This window comes from Phocoena phocoena, chromosome 15 (genome assembly GCF_963924675.1).
Source record: "Phocoena phocoena chromosome 15, mPhoPho1.1, whole genome shotgun sequence".
Classification (NCBI taxonomy): Eukaryota; Metazoa; Chordata; class Mammalia; order Artiodactyla; family Phocoenidae; genus Phocoena; species Phocoena phocoena.
This window is the reverse complement of record NC_089233.1, coordinates 17,252,339-17,271,035: the sequence shown is the minus strand read 5'-3', so window position 1 is coordinate 17,271,035 and position 18,697 is coordinate 17,252,339. Positions and strand designations below refer to the sequence as shown.

At 43.8% G+C, this 18,697-nt stretch overlaps 1 protein-coding gene across 1 annotated transcript in view; it reads left to right on the top strand.

Moving 5' to 3' along the window:
• Positions 1 to 18,697, top strand: part of KATNIP (katanin interacting protein) — a 148,012-nt gene that overhangs the window by 28,520 nt on the left and 100,795 nt on the right. Inside the window, exon 6 of the mRNA XM_065893189.1 lies at positions 17,188 to 17,455. Within this exon, the coding sequence (XP_065749261.1) occupies positions 17,188 to 17,455 (268 nt within the window). The remainder of the gene's footprint in view (positions 1 to 17,187; positions 17,456 to 18,697) is intronic.

Here is an 18,697-nt window from a genome sequence, read left to right as displayed (position 1 = left end):
ACGTTAAATGAGCACTTACTCAGTACCTAGCACTGTGTGGAGTGTATAACATCCATCACTGCATTCATTAACCCTGCAAGTTACTTGCTAGGAATTTTCATTCTCATTTTATAGTTTGAGGAAACCGAGGGATGAGAACTGATGTTGCTCACCAAGGCCTCAGAGAAGCGCAGACTGGAAGCCCAGACCCCAGGACTCCTTGTTCCATAAAATTAACAATCACAGGCCGGGAATTGCGCTGAGCTGTTTTTGGGCAGGGTCTGTTGTGAATATCATTGATGTTCTGCCTAGGAGGAAGGTGTTCAGAGGTGGCCATCCATCGGTTCTGCTTAACTGTTTTAAACAACCTGGAGAAGACCTCTCCTCTGACAAATATTCCCCCAGTGAACCCCGAGCTGGGAACATTGATGAAAAATGTTTTTCAAAAGTGAAGTCCAATGAGGAAACAACCAGACAAAGCCAAATTGAGGGACAGTCTACTGGCCGGGAGTCTTCAGAAATGTCAGTTGCATAAGAGACAGAGAAAGGCTGTTACAGATTAAAGGGGGCTAAAGAGACACCACAGTTATGTGATGTGAGATCCTAGGAGGTTGGGGGGATTGCTCTAAATTTAAGGATGGTTTGGAAAAATTAATGAAATCATATTATATTAGAAAATAATACTGTATTGATGTTAAATTTCCTGAATTCGGTAATTATATTGTGGTTATGTAGGAAAAGGTCCCTGTTCTCAGGTTTCTGAGAATTGGTGAAGAATTGTTGAATATAGGTGATGGGTATTTGGGCATTCATTATACCCTTCTATTATACTATGCTGATAAATTTTCTACGGGTTTTACATTTTTTCAAACCAAGTTTTTAAGAAGCCAGTACATTAAGGAGGAGATAAGCTGCTTCAGTAGAGCTAAGCATCAGCAAAGGAAGAAATAGAGAAAAGTAAAAACAAAGGAGACCTAGTTTAAAAAGCTTAGCAGGATTGTATTGATGTCAGTTTCTGGACTGTGCTATTGTGCTGTTGTTATACGGGATGTTACCGTGGGGGAGACTGGATGAAGGGTACATGGTATGGCTCTGTATTGTCTACAGTTAGCTCAAAACAAAAAGTAAAAAGCTAACTAAATAAAAGAAACACAAATCTCCAGGTCATATCATCCAGAGGTTTTGATTCTGGTTCTGGATTTGGACTCAGACATGGTTCCTCTGTTTAAGCACCCCATGTGACTGTAATTTGCAGCAATATTTGAGAACCACTGTTATAAGGAAAAGATAGAGCCATGGATCTTAAAATTTGATATACACAAGAATCACTAAGGTACATCAACAGATGAATGGATAAAGAAGATGTGGCACATATATATACAGTGGAATATTACTCAGCCATAAAAAGAAACAAAATTGAGTTATTTGTAGTGAGGTGGATGGACCTAGAGTCTGTCATACAGAGTGAAGTAAGTCAGAAAGAGAAAAACAAATACCGTATGCTAACACATATATATGGAATCTAAAAAAAAATGGTTCTGAAGAACCTAGGGGCAGGACAGAAATAAAGATGCAGACATAGAGAATGGACTTGAGGACATGGGGAGGGGGAAGGGTAAGCTGGGATGAAGTGAGAGAGTGGCATGGACATATATACACTACTAAATGTAAAATAGATAGCTAGTGGGAAGCAGCCGCATAGCACAGGGAGATCAACTCGGTGCTTTGTGACCACCTAGAGGGGTGGGATAGGGAGGGTAGGAGGGAGACATAAGAGGGAGGAGATATGGGGATATATGTATATGTATAGCTGATTCACTTTGTTATAAAGCAGAAACTAACATACCGTTGTAAAGAAATTATACTCCAATAAAGATGTTTAAAAAAAATAAAAGGGAAGAGTAAATAACAACAACAAAAATAACAACAACAACAAAAAGAATCACTAAGGATATATATATATATATATATATATATATATATTTTTTTTTTTTTTTTTTTGCCTGTGCTGGGTCTTAGTTGCGGTACGTGAGATCTTTGTTGCGGCACGTGGGATCTTTAGTTGCTTCATGCGGGCTCTAGTTCCCTGACCAGGGATTGAACCCGAGTCCCCTGCATTGGGAGCATGGAGTCTTAACCAGTGGACCACCAGGGAAGTCCCACGATATTTTTTTAAATGCATATTTTAGGTCAAATTTTTGTGCTAAGAGAGTTGTTTACAGGAGGTAGCACAGTTTTTAACAGATGAACTCCTGGGGATTCTGAATCAGAAGGTCTGAAGATTAGAGTCTCTCTCTAATGGAAGGAAAGTTTTCGAGATCATTCGGACTTTGTGGCTTTGATTTGGGGACTATAAAAGAAAGAAATGTTAAAATTGGAAGTCAAGATCTCATATGTCAGATAAAATTAAGATAACTGTAAAGTAAAAAGCAAAATAAAATAACAACAAAAATCTGGAGGTTCACAAAAGCCAGAAAGGGATGAGATGGGGCTCTTCCCTTGTCTTCAAACCATCTCCTGTACTTCTGGAAACTCGGGTAAGAGAGGATGTCACTTAATAAATGAAAGATACGAAAGCATAATAGCTCCTGGCAATATCTCCTGTATTATAGATCAATTTCTATCCAGAATATTGATCATTCGTATTAAGAAAAGACTAAATTATATTTAATATACATATTCTTTTAAGAAGACAAGGAAGTCTTATCTATTTTAGAAGTACTTTCATTTAAAATTATTTTATTTAGGTTTTTGACTATTTAAAGGGGTGAATTTTAGATAAATAGAAAATTCATTTTATATTATTAAGGCATTATTATATTAAGAAAATGAATATGCACCCTTCATACTTGGTTTTCTCACTTCGGTCACATTCAAAATATATCGCACATTCAAAATAGGTCTAAAACTTGAGGAAAAAAATTCAGAAAAACTAGGGGCATGTAAGAGAGGATTTCTTATTAGTTACGACTTGAAAAAGTTATGCTTAAATTCAAGATAAGGGTAGAAATATAGTGATAAATGGAAGAGGATATATCCAAAGGGGAGGGTTTGGACCCGTGACCTCAAGGGCCAGCTTCAGCTCACGGGTGTGTTTCATTGGCTGGTCTGGTGTTGTGCTATAATCATTATTTTTGCTGTTTTATGGGTTTGGCCAAACTGGAAAAGAATCCGAACGAACTTTTTGGCCAAACCAATATTTTGAATTAGAAAACTTTTATTCTGAGCATATGCACCCTTCACTCTGCCGTAGTCCTCACCTCTCCCTGTTGTCTGACACTGTCTCCCATTGCTGTTTCACACGACGTTACATTTTCTGAAGATGTAGGGAGCTCGTGGCTCCTGTTTTAGGGAGGAAAAAGAACCAGTGACTGTGACTCAGCAAGTCTGGAGAGGGTAGTTTGAGCTTTTCTATAAACTCTGTGGGAACTTGGCTAAGTCATACTCTTTTAGAGCCCCATTTCCTCCCCTACAACAAAAAGTGATAGATTAGATATTTCCTGTGCCTGTCAGCTCTGAAATCATACATCCTAAGGGGGAGTTCCCATATTGCAAAATCCACAAGAACACAGGATACGTGGTAGTTCATGGAGCCCTCCACTCATCCAAGGACCATTTCTGGAGGCTGTTTGCAAGTTACATATTTAGAGCTTAAACACCCTCCCCCCCGCATCCCAGATCTAAGCTTCATGATGGCAGAGACGTGTGCTATCTCTTGCCTGCCGTGTCTCTGGTCCCTAGAAAAGTGCCTGGCGTAGAGTTAGTTTGCAAATCTCTGTTAAGCAAGTGCATTGGGTAGTTGATTGATTGAATCAATGAGCCAGCGTGGCAGAGAGGTTGATTAGGTACCCTGGCCAGCCCACACATAGCTGAGTTCAGTTATCACATCGCTAAGTTATAATTATGATGACAGTATTTTCCAAACTATGAATCAGGACACATAATCTGACAAAGAATTTCTGTGCTACTTGGGGTAGAAGTGTCAGTTTGGGAGATACAGCTTGGATTCTGAAATATTGGGATTTCTGGCAGAGGGTGCTAATTAAAATGAAAATTTAAATGGCATGAGTGAGGGGGGTTGGGGGGCAGTACCAAGGATGGCACTTGGCCTGGGTGTCAGGGCATGGTAGAAACTAGTGGGGATGTAGGGAACAGTCTCTACACAGCTCAGCTGACTGTCATCATAGGGGCCCGGTGGCGCCAGACTTTCTAATTTTAAGAGAAGCCAAGTATCTGGGCTTGTTTGTGTTTGATTTCTCCCATTTTTTTTATGTTGGTAACTAATTCACGATTTTCTATGAACGAAACAAGATGTGCCTGCTGGCCGGGTTTGGTCTTCAGACCACCAGCTTGCAACTTTTGATTTAGACAATGAAAACTTTGTTAGCTCCTGACAAGAGAAGAGAAAGAGGTTTTTTCCTTTCCAGTGACACTTGAGTTAGCCCCTCTTATACCAAGAACCATCAGGAGCATGGCATCCTGAATGTACCCAGAGATGCCCAGCTGGATAGCTCAGACCAAAGGTCCACCTGACTAATGGCATTAGGAAGGTCCCTGCGCAGGTAGGTCAGACAGCACAAAGCCAGCTGAGCAGGAATAAGTCAGTGATGAGCATGAATGATTTGTGTGGAATGATGCTGAACAAGCACCAACTACCCATAAAATACAGGTCCAGAACTGAGAGATGTAGTAATCCTTTCACCTAATAGAGCATCCCTGTAAGTGAGGATACTGGATGGTATTTGACTTCCTAAAGCATCCTTTTCAATCTTAATGAAAATTTCAAATGATCTCTGAATCAATACCAGAATAAATAATCTTTTTTATTTCTTGCATTTATAGTCTACTTAGAATTTCTTAGGTATTTTCACATTATTTGGTCATTTTATATAACATCTAATACATGAGTGATTTCTCATTAGAAAAGATTCAAACAATTAAGAAGTAAACTGAGTAAAATAGGAAAAGCTCTCTCTACCGCCCAGGCACAGCAGGCCCAGCTTTCAGTTCTATTGAGCATGCATACTTTATTTATTTTGCCATTCATTCATTCATTCATTCATTTACTGTTTTCTATTTCAGTTCATTTCTGCTTTTATCTTGATTCCTTCCCTGAACTTTTTGGTTTAATTTATTGCTTTGATTCTCCCCCCACCCCCATCCCATAACCTGGCTTCTTACTTTAAATGCTTAATTGCCTTATTTTCAGTCTTGTTTTCTAATACAGCAATTTTAAGCCTATAAATTTTCCTCTGAATACTGCTCTGTCCTTATCTCACAAATTTTGCGTGGATGTAGTGTTTTCATTGTCATTTACTTCTTTTGGTTTGTGATTTTAGGGATTTTTTTTCTCTTTATTTGGAAGAGTTTTACAAATGTTCTAAGTAGAGAGTTTTTGTCTATCTTTCTATGTTAATTTCTAATTTTACTACATTATGGTTAGAGACTGGTCTGTTTGATTTCTGTTGTTTTGGAAGTTTTTGAGACTTTGTTTGTGGTCTACCAGATAATTTTTATGAATGCTCTACGGTATTTCAAAAGAATAATCATTCTCTTTTTGGTATAAAGTTCTCAGTATATCTATTAAAGCAAGCTATTAATTATGTTATTTAACCAGGCAATTATGTATGTCCCAGTATAGTCCCAGACCACCTATATCAGAATCACTTTGGCTTCTTATTAAAAATGTAAATTCTCATACCCTGTTCAAAGATATAGAGCTGGGTTTACAGGGGGCATGGAGTGCTCAGAATCTTCATTTTTTTTTTTTGCGGTACGCGGGCCTCTCACTGTTGTGGCCTCTCCTGTTGCGGAGCACAGGCTCCGGACACGCAGGCTCAGCGGCCATGGCTTACGGGCCTAGCCGCTCCGCGGCATGTGGGATCCTCCCGGACCGGGGCACGAACCCGTGTCCCCTGCATCGGCAGGCAGACTCTCAACCACTGCGCCACCAGGAAAGCCCAGAATCTTCATTTTTAATAGGACTCCCAGAAAATTCTTACGCTCATTAGCAAACCACTGCAATAGAGCCCCAGTTAATTTTTGTCTATTTAATCTGGGTGATTTCTGTGAACTTATCAATGTTCCCTTATATTTCTCTGTTTTTGCTTTATACATTTCAAATCTGTCACTTTGTATATATAGAGTCAAGATGTTTTCTGACAGGTTGTTTGTTTAATCCATATGAATATATCAGTGTCATTCTCTTTGTCCCGTTTAAAGCACTAGGTGGGCCTTTTCAGTCTAAAGGCTTATGTCTTTCTCTAGCATTGGAAAATGTTCATTTATTATTGTTGTTATTTTCCATTGTTTCTGTTCTATCCTCTGGAACTTCTCCTGGACAAGTGTTGGCCTAGATCTTCAAGTCTCTTAATTTTTCTTTCATATTTTTCTTTTTGTCTTTTTTTTTTTTTTTTTTTTTTTTGGCGGTATGCGGGCCTCTCACTGTTGTGGCCTCTCCCGCTGCAGAGCACAGGCTCCGGACGCGCAGGCCCAGCGGCCATGGCTCACGGGCCCAGCCGCTCCGCGGCATGTGGGATCTTCCCGGACCAGGGCACGAACCCGTGTCCCCTGCATCGGCAGGCGGACTCTCAACCACTGCGCCACCAGGAAAGCCCTCTTTTTGTCTTTTTATACTGTTACCATGTGAAATTGTTTGGCTTGAATTTCTAGCACATTTAATTTGTCACCTTTTAGCTCTTTCTGTACTTAGTTTATCTTTTCCAAAATGTTAATGATAAAATTAAAACTTGAGATCTCTAGCTGTTTCTTTTTCATGGATGAAATGTCCTCTCAGATCTCTCCAGGCATATTAATTTTCAGGATTCTAAAGTCTTCCTCTGCTTATTCTATTAACTCGCTTTCATTGGGTGTTCGTTCTTTTGTTAATTAAATTTTGTGCCAGTCTTCAGAGTTTTGGTTTTCCCAAATGTTTGGTCATTCTCGGTTGTCTGCTCATCTTTGTATTTGAGAATCCTACTTCTGCCTGTTCTATTTAATATAACCTGACCTTGATGTTGGTTGGGGCACAACATGCTCCAGGAGGGTGTGTGCCTTAGCTCCTCTACCAGGTATGGGAACTCCTAGCTTACTTTGGGGAAAACAGCCTCCTGGAGCATTGCCCACATCCAGGCATCAGCCTGTGTGCACTTAATACAGCTGGGGAGGGGCCAGCAGCCCTAAAAGCAGCCCCCAGTGAACGCCCCAGGGCTTCCTCTCACTCCACCTTGACTCTGGACTCAGCTACACACACACACACACACACACACACACCCACACTTCCTTGTACGGAAAATTTTACTGCCCTTGTTTTGGTCCATAGTTTCCTCTGCTTTTACTGCTTCATAGATGTGATCTCTGCTTTCTTGCCTTTCAAGAATTCCTCAAAATTTCTAGTGATCCAGCAGCATTCTGTGTTGTTTGGTCTCTATCCTGTCATCCCTATCTGATTTCCTTCTCTTGGTCGAAAGATCAAAAGCCACCCTCCCACCCCTGCTCTGGGCAGGCTCAGGGGAGGCAGCCACGGCACACTGATGCCACAGGGTTTGCCCAGGGCCTCATAGCTAGGAAATGGTACCCTTCTGCTTCCTAAGTCTGTGCTCTTCCTCTTATATCACTCCACTCCTTAAGACAAGGATGGCTTTTTTCTTCATAATAGTGGACATTTGAGACTGAACTCTAGGGGGCTTCACAAATAAATTTAGCTTTGAATGAAAATCAGTGAAAGAAAATCCAAGGTTGAAAGGGGGCAGTAAGTAGCAGAAAACCAAAAACATCGCACAGGTACTTGAAGCTCAGATAAAACTCATATTTTCCTAGCCATAGTTCCATCAGAATAGATGTGGGGAAATGTGATTTAAAAAATACACAGCGTGGGGCTTCCCTGGTGGCGCAGTGGTTGAGAGTCCGCCTGCCGGTGCAGGGGACACGGGTTTGTGCCCCGGTCCGGGAAGATCCCACATGCCGCGGAGTGGCTGGGCCCGTGAGCCATGGCCGCTGAGCCTGCGCGTCCGGAGCCTGTGCTCCGCAACGGGAGAGGCCGCAGCAGTGAGAGGCCCGCCTACCACAAAAAAAAAAAAAGAAAAAAATAAAATACACAGCGTGGACCCTATAGTTAGAGCTCAAGTCACTTTATTCTGGAAAGTTTGTGATCTAGATGCCACCAGGCTTGAGGTGTGGACTGGTAAGCCTCAGATGTGGGTTCTTGACTCTCGTTATATTGGTAATTTCTTATGGAATGGCTGTCTTTATTGCCAGATTATAAATTCCATGAGAACAGGGACTCTGTCTTATTCCTCACTCTATCCCTAGCACTTAGCAATCAGACCTGCTTACGGGGACACATATATTCAACACTAAATGAATGAATGAAAAGAAGGACAGATTAGTTAATTAACCCCTCATTGCAGGGTAAAAGTCATTTCTGGGTCAGGCAGTTTAATATATGTAAAATGGCTCATATAAGGCAATAGGAGTTGGTGGGAATTATTGCAACTAACAGTGCATGCAAATCCCACTTTTATAAAATTGCCAATCAAATGAGGACATCATTGGGGGTTCGCGGCATGTCCGTGACCTCTACCGCAGAGACTGCTGCTTCCTCTTGAGGACTCAAAGTATCCAGTGTGGCTTCATGGGCTAAACACCTGATATTCTTGTAGGCAGTGTCAATAGGGTCTGAGAGATAGAAAAGAATATGCTGTCATCTCAATGTTAAATTTTCTGTAAAACCTAGACCTCTGTTAGAGCAATCACGAAACACTAATTCATAGCTATTATCTCATTGCATCCCTTCCACAAACTTGTCAGGTTGTCAGGGAACATTTTCCCACATGAGAGGTGGGGGCTTGAGGCTCAGAGACTTGCCTGGGGACATAGGGCCACTGGAGTCGGGCCTGGAACCCACACCCAGAACTTAGACCAAGCTGTTCCCTTTTCTAAGTGGAGTTAGAGGTTTAATGCTTCATCCACTAACACCGAACACATACTTTAACACATTTAGTGGCCTCATGGCAGCTTTGTGTCAAAAGCTCTTACAGGCAGGTGTCAGCAATTTCGTGTAAGCCAATGGGTGATCGCAGAGCACCTGACTTTCATCTCGCTCTAGAGACCACTGGCTTCCAATGCATTGATGCCAGGCAGGGAATAAACGTGGGCACGGAATAAAAAACCTGGACTTTGGAGTCAGACAGTCCTTCATCCAAACCCTGGCTCTGCCCTTTCTAGCCGCATGACCTGGGGCTGCCATTTAAGTGCCCTGAACCTATAAGATAAGGACACCTACACACAGGGGTGGTGGGAGGCTGCAGGGAGATGAGGTGTGTAGAGGGGTTAGCCTGGTGCCTGATATGTAGCAAAGGCTTTGTAATCAGCGGCTGCCGCCATTGTTATTACAGTTGTGGTTGCTATTGTTGCAGACATTTCATGTGCTATGGTGACCCGGTTTTGCTCTTTTCCCAGCCCAGCAGAAAAGAGGAAGATCAGGCATGTAAGGCACTAATCCACTGACCATGAAACCTCGGCTGCGTTTTAGTCACTGGTCCAGCATCCTTCCTTCCCTCGCCTCCCCCTGGCTCTCTAGCAAGAAGGCCAATTTGTATACAGTCCCATCATCTGCTCCCCACCTGTGGTATTTGCAGCCTGGCCTTCATGCAGAAGGCTTTCTGTTGAAAGGGCTTGAACTGAACATTTTAAGGGCTGAGCATTGAAATTGCATATAACAAGGTTTTAAAGCAAAGCTATAAAGTAAGTTTTCACAGAGCTTTTTCTGGATGACAGCTTCAAAGCAACTGGTAGATGCCCTAGCAGGATATCCCTTTGAAGTATCGGCAGGTTGGCTTTCAAAGCGACCAACCCAAGGTCCTCATCTTTCCAGGTGGAAAGGATTTGAACAGCTTTCTCGAGGGAATGTGGCGACTTAGTTCATCTCCCCTTTGCCCCTAGAACAGATGGTTTTAGATCACGTGGGCATTATAAGGGTCTAGGTTCTTAAAGTGTGCTCACCCAGTGTAAGTAAATGTATTATTTTCCTCTGTGAACAAGATAGCAGTAATGCAGAATCTAGGCTTCTTTTATGTATATATTTACTATATATATTTATAGTAAATACAATTATGGCATTTAAATTTGCATTAATTTGCCAGAAGCAAAACCAAATTGAAACAGAATTATTGAAATTCAGATTTCTTTATCACAAGAGAGATTTCTTAAAACATCCCGTCCGTTTAATAAATTATGAACAAAATATTAAGAGATCGGAGTTGCCATTTTTTAAAACCCTGTTGTTTCCATTTAAGATGGATATGAATTGACTAATCTGCTATGGAAAATGAGGCCAGGTTGCACCCACACTGCCTGCCCTCTTCTGGGTTTTTTTGTTTGTTTTTTTTGCGGTACGCGGGCCTCTCACTGTTGTGGCCTCTCACGTTGTGGAGCACAGGCTCCGGACGTGCAGGCTCAGCGGCCATGGCTCACAGGCCCAGCCGCTCTGCGGCATGTGGGATCTTCCCAGACTGGCACACGAACCCATGTTCCCTGCATCGGCAGGCGGACTCTCAACCACTGCGCCACCAGGGAAGCCCCCTCTTGTGGTTTTTGTGAGCTTTGCTAAGAGCTTAGGTTTAGAACATTGCATTTTGGTCCATAACCCGGATACATACAATTGTCTAATACAGTTGACCCTTAAATAACACGGGTCTGAACTGCATGGCTCCACTTGTACGTGGGGTTTTTTTTCAATAAATATAGTTCCTGTATTTTCATTTGACAGATCTTTAAGTATGGGGAAAAGTTTGTGTTCGGTTAGAGATCACAATATGCGAAATCAAAAGAACTGGGATTTGAGTCCTCTTCTCTCCATACTGTTTCAGCTTCCTGCCCTTGGGTGAGCCATTTATCAATTCCTTTGCTTTTGAGGCAGAGATAGCAGTACATGGATTTTCGACTGCATGGGGGGCAGGGCCCCAATCCCCGTGTTGTTCAAGGGTCACTTGTATTTCTTTAGTCTCTAAGCGTCTTCAGTGCTCACCATTAGACCTTTTATCATAGGGTCTCCTGGTCTGTGTTCTTTATTTTGATTTTACTTTTCATTGTTTGGATTTTGTCCTCTGGAGGTTTTTTTCTGAGAAGGACTTATGGGTGCTATATTTATATTACCGGAATTTCTCCCTGTTGAGATTGGTGGCTTGTTACTTTTAAATCTGGACCACTTGAGTGGATACAGTAAGTTAGATGCTGCCCATCACCTGCCAGCATCGAGTGCCGCAGCTCACCCATTTTTGAATCCCTCTTTTGGGGACAAGATGTGTTCCAGGCAGGGCTAGAGATCAGTGACTATCAGACAACTGGCCGTTCAGGGTCCTCCACACCACTGTTCCTACCACTCCAATAAATAATTTATTTATTCCAATAAATAAATATGGAATTTATTTATTTTCAGGAGTAAGGATTTAAACATAAATGTAAATACCTGATATTTTTCTATTTATAAAATTGAAAACATGCTTATAATAAAAAATTAAGTAAAACAAAGCAGAAAACAAAGTCCCCATAATGCCACCCCAGAGAGAATATTGTTAAGAGTTTGATGTTTCCAGACTTTTTGTATGCCTATATGTATACATACTAATATAATAATTTTTAAAAGAATCAGGCTTATACTATATGTACATTTTCCAACATGCTTCTTTTTACTTAAACATATATCTTGCTGTCTTTCTGAATAAGTGCATGAGACCTACCTCATTCTCTGTAAGGGCTGCCTGGGGCTCCGTCAACGCCTGCTCTATTAGTAATTTAACCCATCTCTTACTAATGAACATGCAGGTCATTCTCTTTTATAAATGATGCCTCAATGATCTTTGCATCCTTAAGAATGAAGGGTAAATTCCTAGAAGGGCTGGGGTGAAGGGTATGCACATTGTTAATTTCTAGTCAGACATTTCTGTCATCTCGGCCTCCAAAATACATCTCAAAATGCATCTCCTGTCCCCACCTCTGCTTCCACCTTCCTCTTTACCTGCTACCGCAGGTGCAGCTGTCTGCTGTCTGTCCTGTTTGCATCCTGGCCCCGCCTCTCAAAATCCACTTGGTGTCCAAGAGCCATAGTGATCTTTAAAAACAGAAATCAGATAATGTTGTATTTCCGCTTAGCACCCTTCGTGACCTCTCATGGTACATGAAAGAAAATCCAGACTCTGCTCCGAGGCCTACAAGGCACTGCCCCTGTGACCCCCTTCCTGCTCCCTGCCCTCCCCTCCCAGTGTGTTTGGTACCCGCTGCCCTCCAGCCATTGCTGCCTCCAGGCTTTTGCCTCTGCTTTTCCTCCTGACACACCTTGTGCCCCAGACATTCACTGGGCGTTTCTTTATCACCCAGCATTCCGTGACCAGCTTTCAACAGGGCTGCCCTCAGCCCACTCACTCTTGGTTCCGTCATGCAGGCAGGCTCTTTCCTTCCCAGTCCTGGCCACATCTGAAATGCCCCTGATTCTTTTTCTTTGTGCACTGATTGCCTGAAGCTTTGCCATCTTACTCCCCACCATTACCTCAGCCCTTAACGAAGCGCCTGCAGCACACCTGCGTGTGTGAATAAACACATGATAATAGTTGCCGCGTCTTCTTCCCCATTGGTTGGACCACAAAAGTGAGTCTGTTTTACACTTGGATAGTCTAGAAGGAGCAGGGAGCTGTGGCTGAGGGCACACGTCACAACCCTGCCACTTAATCATTGTGACAGGTCGGACCAGCTTAAAGGCTCTAGGCCTCAGTCCTCCGACTTGTGGGGACTCCAGAAATTCAGTCACTTAAAATATGGGGCTACCACAGGGTGAAGGTGATGAAGAGGCTGGAGGGAACCTGCTCAGCTGACCGTGGGTTCTAGAATCCTAATGCCCCATCCAGCTATTTCCTGGAACTGGCAGTGGGTGGTAGCTCCACTCGGCCTTAGGCATCAGTGGGGAGGATTCTGGGCCCTGGGACTGACCAACATCTCCTGGACAGTCACAGCAGTCTCCCATCCGGGAATCTCCCAGTTTAGCTGGCATTGCTTTTATCGTTTTTTTCCACCATGACTGGGTGAGAATACCGGGTTTGCCCCCTGTTTTCTCACCTAGCCTTGCCTCCACCCCTGCGGAACAGAGAACTGAAGATGACCCCATCTGAGATGGGTGGGGTGGACCAGGAACCGGGACCAACTGCTTATCCTGCTGTGGCCGGAGTGGAGTTCACGTTATCACCAAAGCAAGTTGCACTCCACCCATCTATGTTGCAGGGTCACTGTGAGGATCAAATGGGGGAGGGAGTTGAAAATGTTTTGTAAAGTCAAGGATTACTAGCTTTACAGGCACTGCAGTTGCCGTTAAACAGCAGGCCCCCCAGGAACTCATGTCTCCCCACAGAGGAGCAGTAAACCTGTTCGCCCTCCAACTGCCGACCACAGTCAGACTTTGAAGACACAAGCCGTGGCTTCAGTCCGGCTTCCGTGAAGGTTGCATGGATCACGTCAATACACTCAACTAGAAGACCTTGCTGTTATCTTTTGAAATGCCATTGGTGAATACGTGCTCACTTTAATGTAGGGCTTTTCACTCACACCACTGTTGACATTTGCCCAGATAATTCTTTGTTGTGGGAACTGTCCTGTACATTCTAGGATGTTTAGCAGCATCCCTGGCCTCCACCTACCAGATGCCGCTAGCACTCCTTTCCCCCAGTTCTGACCAAAAACATCTCCAAATAATTGCCAAATGTCCCCTGGAGAGGGGGACACCATCATCCCCACTTCACACCACTACTTTAATAAAACAATTCAGTGAGGTTGGGATTCGTTAACCCATTTTTATGGGTGGCACAATGCAGCGCAGAGAAGTTAAGTAACTTTCTAAGAGTCACATCACTAATGCCACCGCCAAGGCGGGTGGGTGCTCTCCACCCCTGCTTACAGCTTCTACCCAGTCACTGACATAAATCAGTCATTCAGCACGTATTTGTCAAGCATCTACTATGTGCCAGGCAGTGTTCTGTTTGCTCAGTAATACTTGATATTGGGCAGGGTGGGAGGGAGAGAGCTATAAAAGATCAATAGCTATATTAGTTTCCTGGGGAATTCCCTGGTGGTCCAATGGTTAAGACTCAGTGCTTCCACTGCCAGGGGCCTGGGTTCAATCCCTGGTCAGGGAACTAAGATCCCACAAGCTGTGAGGCATGTCTAAAAAAACAAAACAAAAAACAAAACGTTTCTTATTGCTGCCATGACAACTTACCACAAACTTAATGGTTTATCTTACAGTTCTGGAGCTCAGAAATCCAAATTCCATTTCATTGGTCTAAAATCAAGATGTCAGCAGACCTATGTTCCTTCTAGAGGCTCTAGAGGAGAATCCGATTCCTTGCCTTTTCCAACATCTAGAGGCCACCTACATTCCTTGGCTTGTACCCTTTCCTCCTTCGAGGCCAGCAGGGTAGCATCTTCTCTCCTCCCTAACCTCTGCTTCCACCCTTATATCTTGTCTTTCTGATGCTGATCTTCCTGCCTCCCTCTTAGAAGGACCCTTGTGATTACATAGGCCCCTCTAGATATCCAAGATAATATCCCCCATCTCAAGATCGTTAATCACATCTGCAAGGTCCCTTTGCCATGTAATATTCACCATCCAAGGTGATTAGAACATGGACATCTTTGGGGCCCACAGCAGTCTGCTGTCGGGCCCCCAAAGATTCATGTCCACCACACATGCAGAATACTTCCATCCCATCCCAAGTTTCCCAAAAGTCTCAACCCATTACAGTAGCAACTTAAGTGCAAAATATCATTTAAGTCTCATCTGCTCAAAACTCCCAAAGCTCATTATCTATATCTAAATTAGCTAGGGGTGAGTCTATGGGTATTACTCATCTTAGGGCAAAATTTCTCTCCCTCTGTGAACTTTTAAAACTAGAAAACAAGTTATCTGCTCCCAAATACAGTGGTGGGTCAGGCACAGGAAAACGGTTATAGACATTCCCATTACAATAGACAGAAAATTAAAGGGAAAAAGGAGTCACCAAACCCAATCAATTTTGAAATCCAACTGGGCAAACTCCATTAGGTTTCAAGGCACAGGAATAATTCTCTGTGGCTCAGGATTCCGCCCTCTGGGCCCATGGCTGCACCCTGGGAGTCATTCTTCCTCTTTCATGAAGGGTAGCATGTGTTTGCACCTACATAGTTTTATTAACCTGTTTCCTGCCTGTAGAGTTTTGGGAGCCTGTCAGCTTTAATTTTGTCCTTTTTCTCTCCCACTGAGTCCAAGCTGGCAGTGTTTCTGCTGGTATAACAGTCTCAAAAACCATGTGCATCTCCTCTGTATGTCTCTAGGATTCACTCCGCTAGAAAAGAGGCTCCTCCACAAATCTTTCCTGGATAATCCCATCCCTTTTCCTGGCTTCTGCTGAGATGTCTAAGGGGATTCATGAGTCACATGTCTAATCTCTTCAAAGAGCCCTCATTGTGATTGAATACTCTAAACCAGAGGTCCCCAACCTTTTTGGCACCAGGGACCGGTTTCGTGGAAGACAGTTTTTCCACGGACGGGGTGGGGTGATGGTTCAGGCAGTAATGTGAGCGATGGGGATGGCAGGTGAAGCTTTGCTTGCCGGCCCGCTGCTCACCTCACCTAACAGGCCGCGGCCTGGTACTGGTCCATGGACAGGGGGTTGGGGACCGCTGCTCTAAACTGTAGATCCTTCTGAGGTTTTGGCAAAAGGTTGTGCAGCCACACCCTTCGTTTTTTTCTCCAGAGCACCCTTCCCTGGCTTTTTCATGCTTTTTTTTAGCATCTTTTGCAGTAGGCTGAGAGCTTCCCAAATCATCAGCTCCCAGTTCTTTTTACTTAACAGTTCTCTCAGTCTGTCCCTTTCCTCTAGCATTTTACTCTAAGCAGCAAGAAGGAACCAGACTGTATCTTTAACACTTTGCTTGGAACTCTCTTGAGCTAAATATCCAAGTTCATCATTTACAAGTTCCTCTTACCATATAACTATAGGACACAGTTTGGCTGAGATTCTGCTGCCACATAACAGGATTATCTGTCCTCTAGTTCCCAATAACATGGTCCTTATCTCCTGAGCCCTCACCAGCAGCTCCTTTGATGTCCGTATTTCTATCATTGGGCTTTTTAGGATGATTTCTCTAAGATGATCAAAGTTTTTTATGTGGTGCTTCTCACTTGTACATGAGCCCTCACTAATGCAGTGGGTCCAGGAATAAGGACTTGGACATCTTTGGGGAATCATTATTCAGCCTACCACACAACTATTAAGTTTATGGTCAACCGTAAACTTGATTGCTTCTCACGCTCTCACAACTATGTTAGTTACTACAAGGGCTACAGGGATAGCATAGCGAGGCTAACCAAACATACTGGTTTCCCCAGACAGTCCAGTGTACACTTTTGTCCCAGTGTGAATGTAGTAGTGCCTTTATTTCCCCTTCCAAAGTATCCTGGGGACTTCCCTGGTGGTGCAGTGGTTAAGAATCCTCCTGCCAATGCAGGGGACACGGGTTCGAGCCCTGGTCCGGGAAGATCCCCACCCACATGCTGTGAAGCCGCTAAGCCCGTGCACCACAACTACTGAGCCTGCGCTCTAGAGCCTGTGTGCCACAACTGCTGAGCCCGTGAGCCACAACTACTGGAGCCCGTGTGCCTAGAGCCCATGCTCCGCAACAAGAGAAGCCACCGCAATGAGAAGCCCGCACATCACAACAAAGAGTAGCCCCCACTCTCCGCTTTCCATGACTTAGAGAAAAACCTGCGCGCAAAAACGAAGACCCAATGCAGCCAAAAATAAATAAATAAATAAATTCAAAGTATCCTGGCTTCAGTGATAAATTTTTTGATCACTGTAAGTATAGCTTAATGCTTGGTCTTAAGATTGTAAATCTACAATCTCTTAGAGGCAGAAGACGTATGAAAAAATTTGCAAAGAGCTACAGAAAACCACAATTAATACTATAAAACTAAACTCTGCTCCATCCAGAGGAGAGTTTCTTATTTGTCCCTGCCCCTTTGTTTTCTCATCCTCAAAGTGAGGATAACACGTGGGTTGAGATGGTTTTGGGAAATGTTAGCTTCATGGGACTAGTTCTTTGATTCTAATGATCTATTTTCAAAAGAGTTTTTCCTCAAAGGAACATATTTCATTTTTCGCTTCTCTTCTTGACTTTTGGCAGGAGCTAAGAAAAAGCCTGGAGCTTAGTGTCAACCTACAAAGGAAAGAAGAGGATGGTTCCAGTGATGAGTATGACTCTATCGAAGAAGATGTACTCTCTGAGCCGGAGCCTGAGGACCAGGTGCTGGTGGGCCGTCCTAGAGATGACTCCCCTCTTCCCAGTGGGGACTCCGTGCAGAAGAATGTTTCCGAGGACCAGGAGACAGAAGGACGCCCTCCCCAGGGCCCAGATACCCTCGTAGTGCTGGAATTTAACCCAGCTTCCAAAAGTAAGCTCTGTCTTATGTGGTATTTCTTTGCCTTTGATGTCTCTGGATCTAATAATAGGACTTAAATTTCCAGTGGTACTTTGAATTCAGCTTTGGGTAGACCATCTCACAGGCCGGGGTATATATCACTCAGGTCTCTGCTGATTGCAAGAGGTGAAGGCTCCCAGAAGCTTACAGACGACCCTGAAATTCCAGATGGTAAATGTCTGGCAGATAGTTGTAGGGGGCTGTCCTGTGCATTGTAGGAAGTTTACCAGCATCTATGCGGCAACTGGCTAGTGAAACTGACTTGAGCAAAAGGGACTGTTTATTGACTTGGATAACTAAGGAGTCCAGGGCTGCAGTAGGACTCATTTCCATTCCCCTCCCCTCCCCTCCCCTCCCCTTCTTCCTTTTCTCCCTCTTCTCTCTTCCTTCTTTTGTCTTGGCACCATTCTAAAGTGGGCTTTCCAGATACAGATGCAGAATTGAGACACTGGCTTTGCAACTCCATCGGAAAGTGGATTTCTCTTCCTAAAAGCTCCAGCAAAAGTCCCAGACTTGGCTCTTGAACCCACGTGGGGTCACATCTCTGAACTAGTCACTGTGGCTCTGATTGGCCAGGTCCGGCCAACAAGACTGGGGGTGCGGTTATCGCCACCCAAACCACATGGACGGAGATAGTAGTTTCCAAAGGAAAATTAAGGTGAATCTGAAGGAGAAGGAAAGCAGCTGGGCACCAACAGCAATTGTCCACTGGAGAAGGTTTTTCAGAAATCACCCTAGAAGGTAGAGTCAACAGAACAATGGGTGGGTGGCAAGGAGGGTTACGGTTAGGGCATTCTCCCCAAAGCTGGAGGTGCCGTATTTCCTGAACCAAATACCAAGACCAACCAGTGGGGAAGCATGAGTGAACCTAAGGAAGGAGAAATGAGGGAATGTTTGAAATCAGGCAGTGAGAATATTCGTCTGCCCAGGCTGCCGTAACAAAGTACACAGACCAGGGGTGGCATCAACAGCCACGGAAATGTAATTGTTTTCACAGTTCTGGAGGCTAGAAATCCAAGATCAGGGCTTCGGCAAGCTTGGTGTCTTCTGAGGCCTCTGTCCTTGGCTTGCAGATGGCTACCTTCTCCCTGTGTCCTCACATGGTCTTCCCTCTGTGTGTCCCTGTGTCCTAATCTCCTCTTCTTATAAGGACACCAGTCATGTTGGCTTAGCACACACTCTGAAGGCCTCATTTTACCTTAACTACCTTTCTAG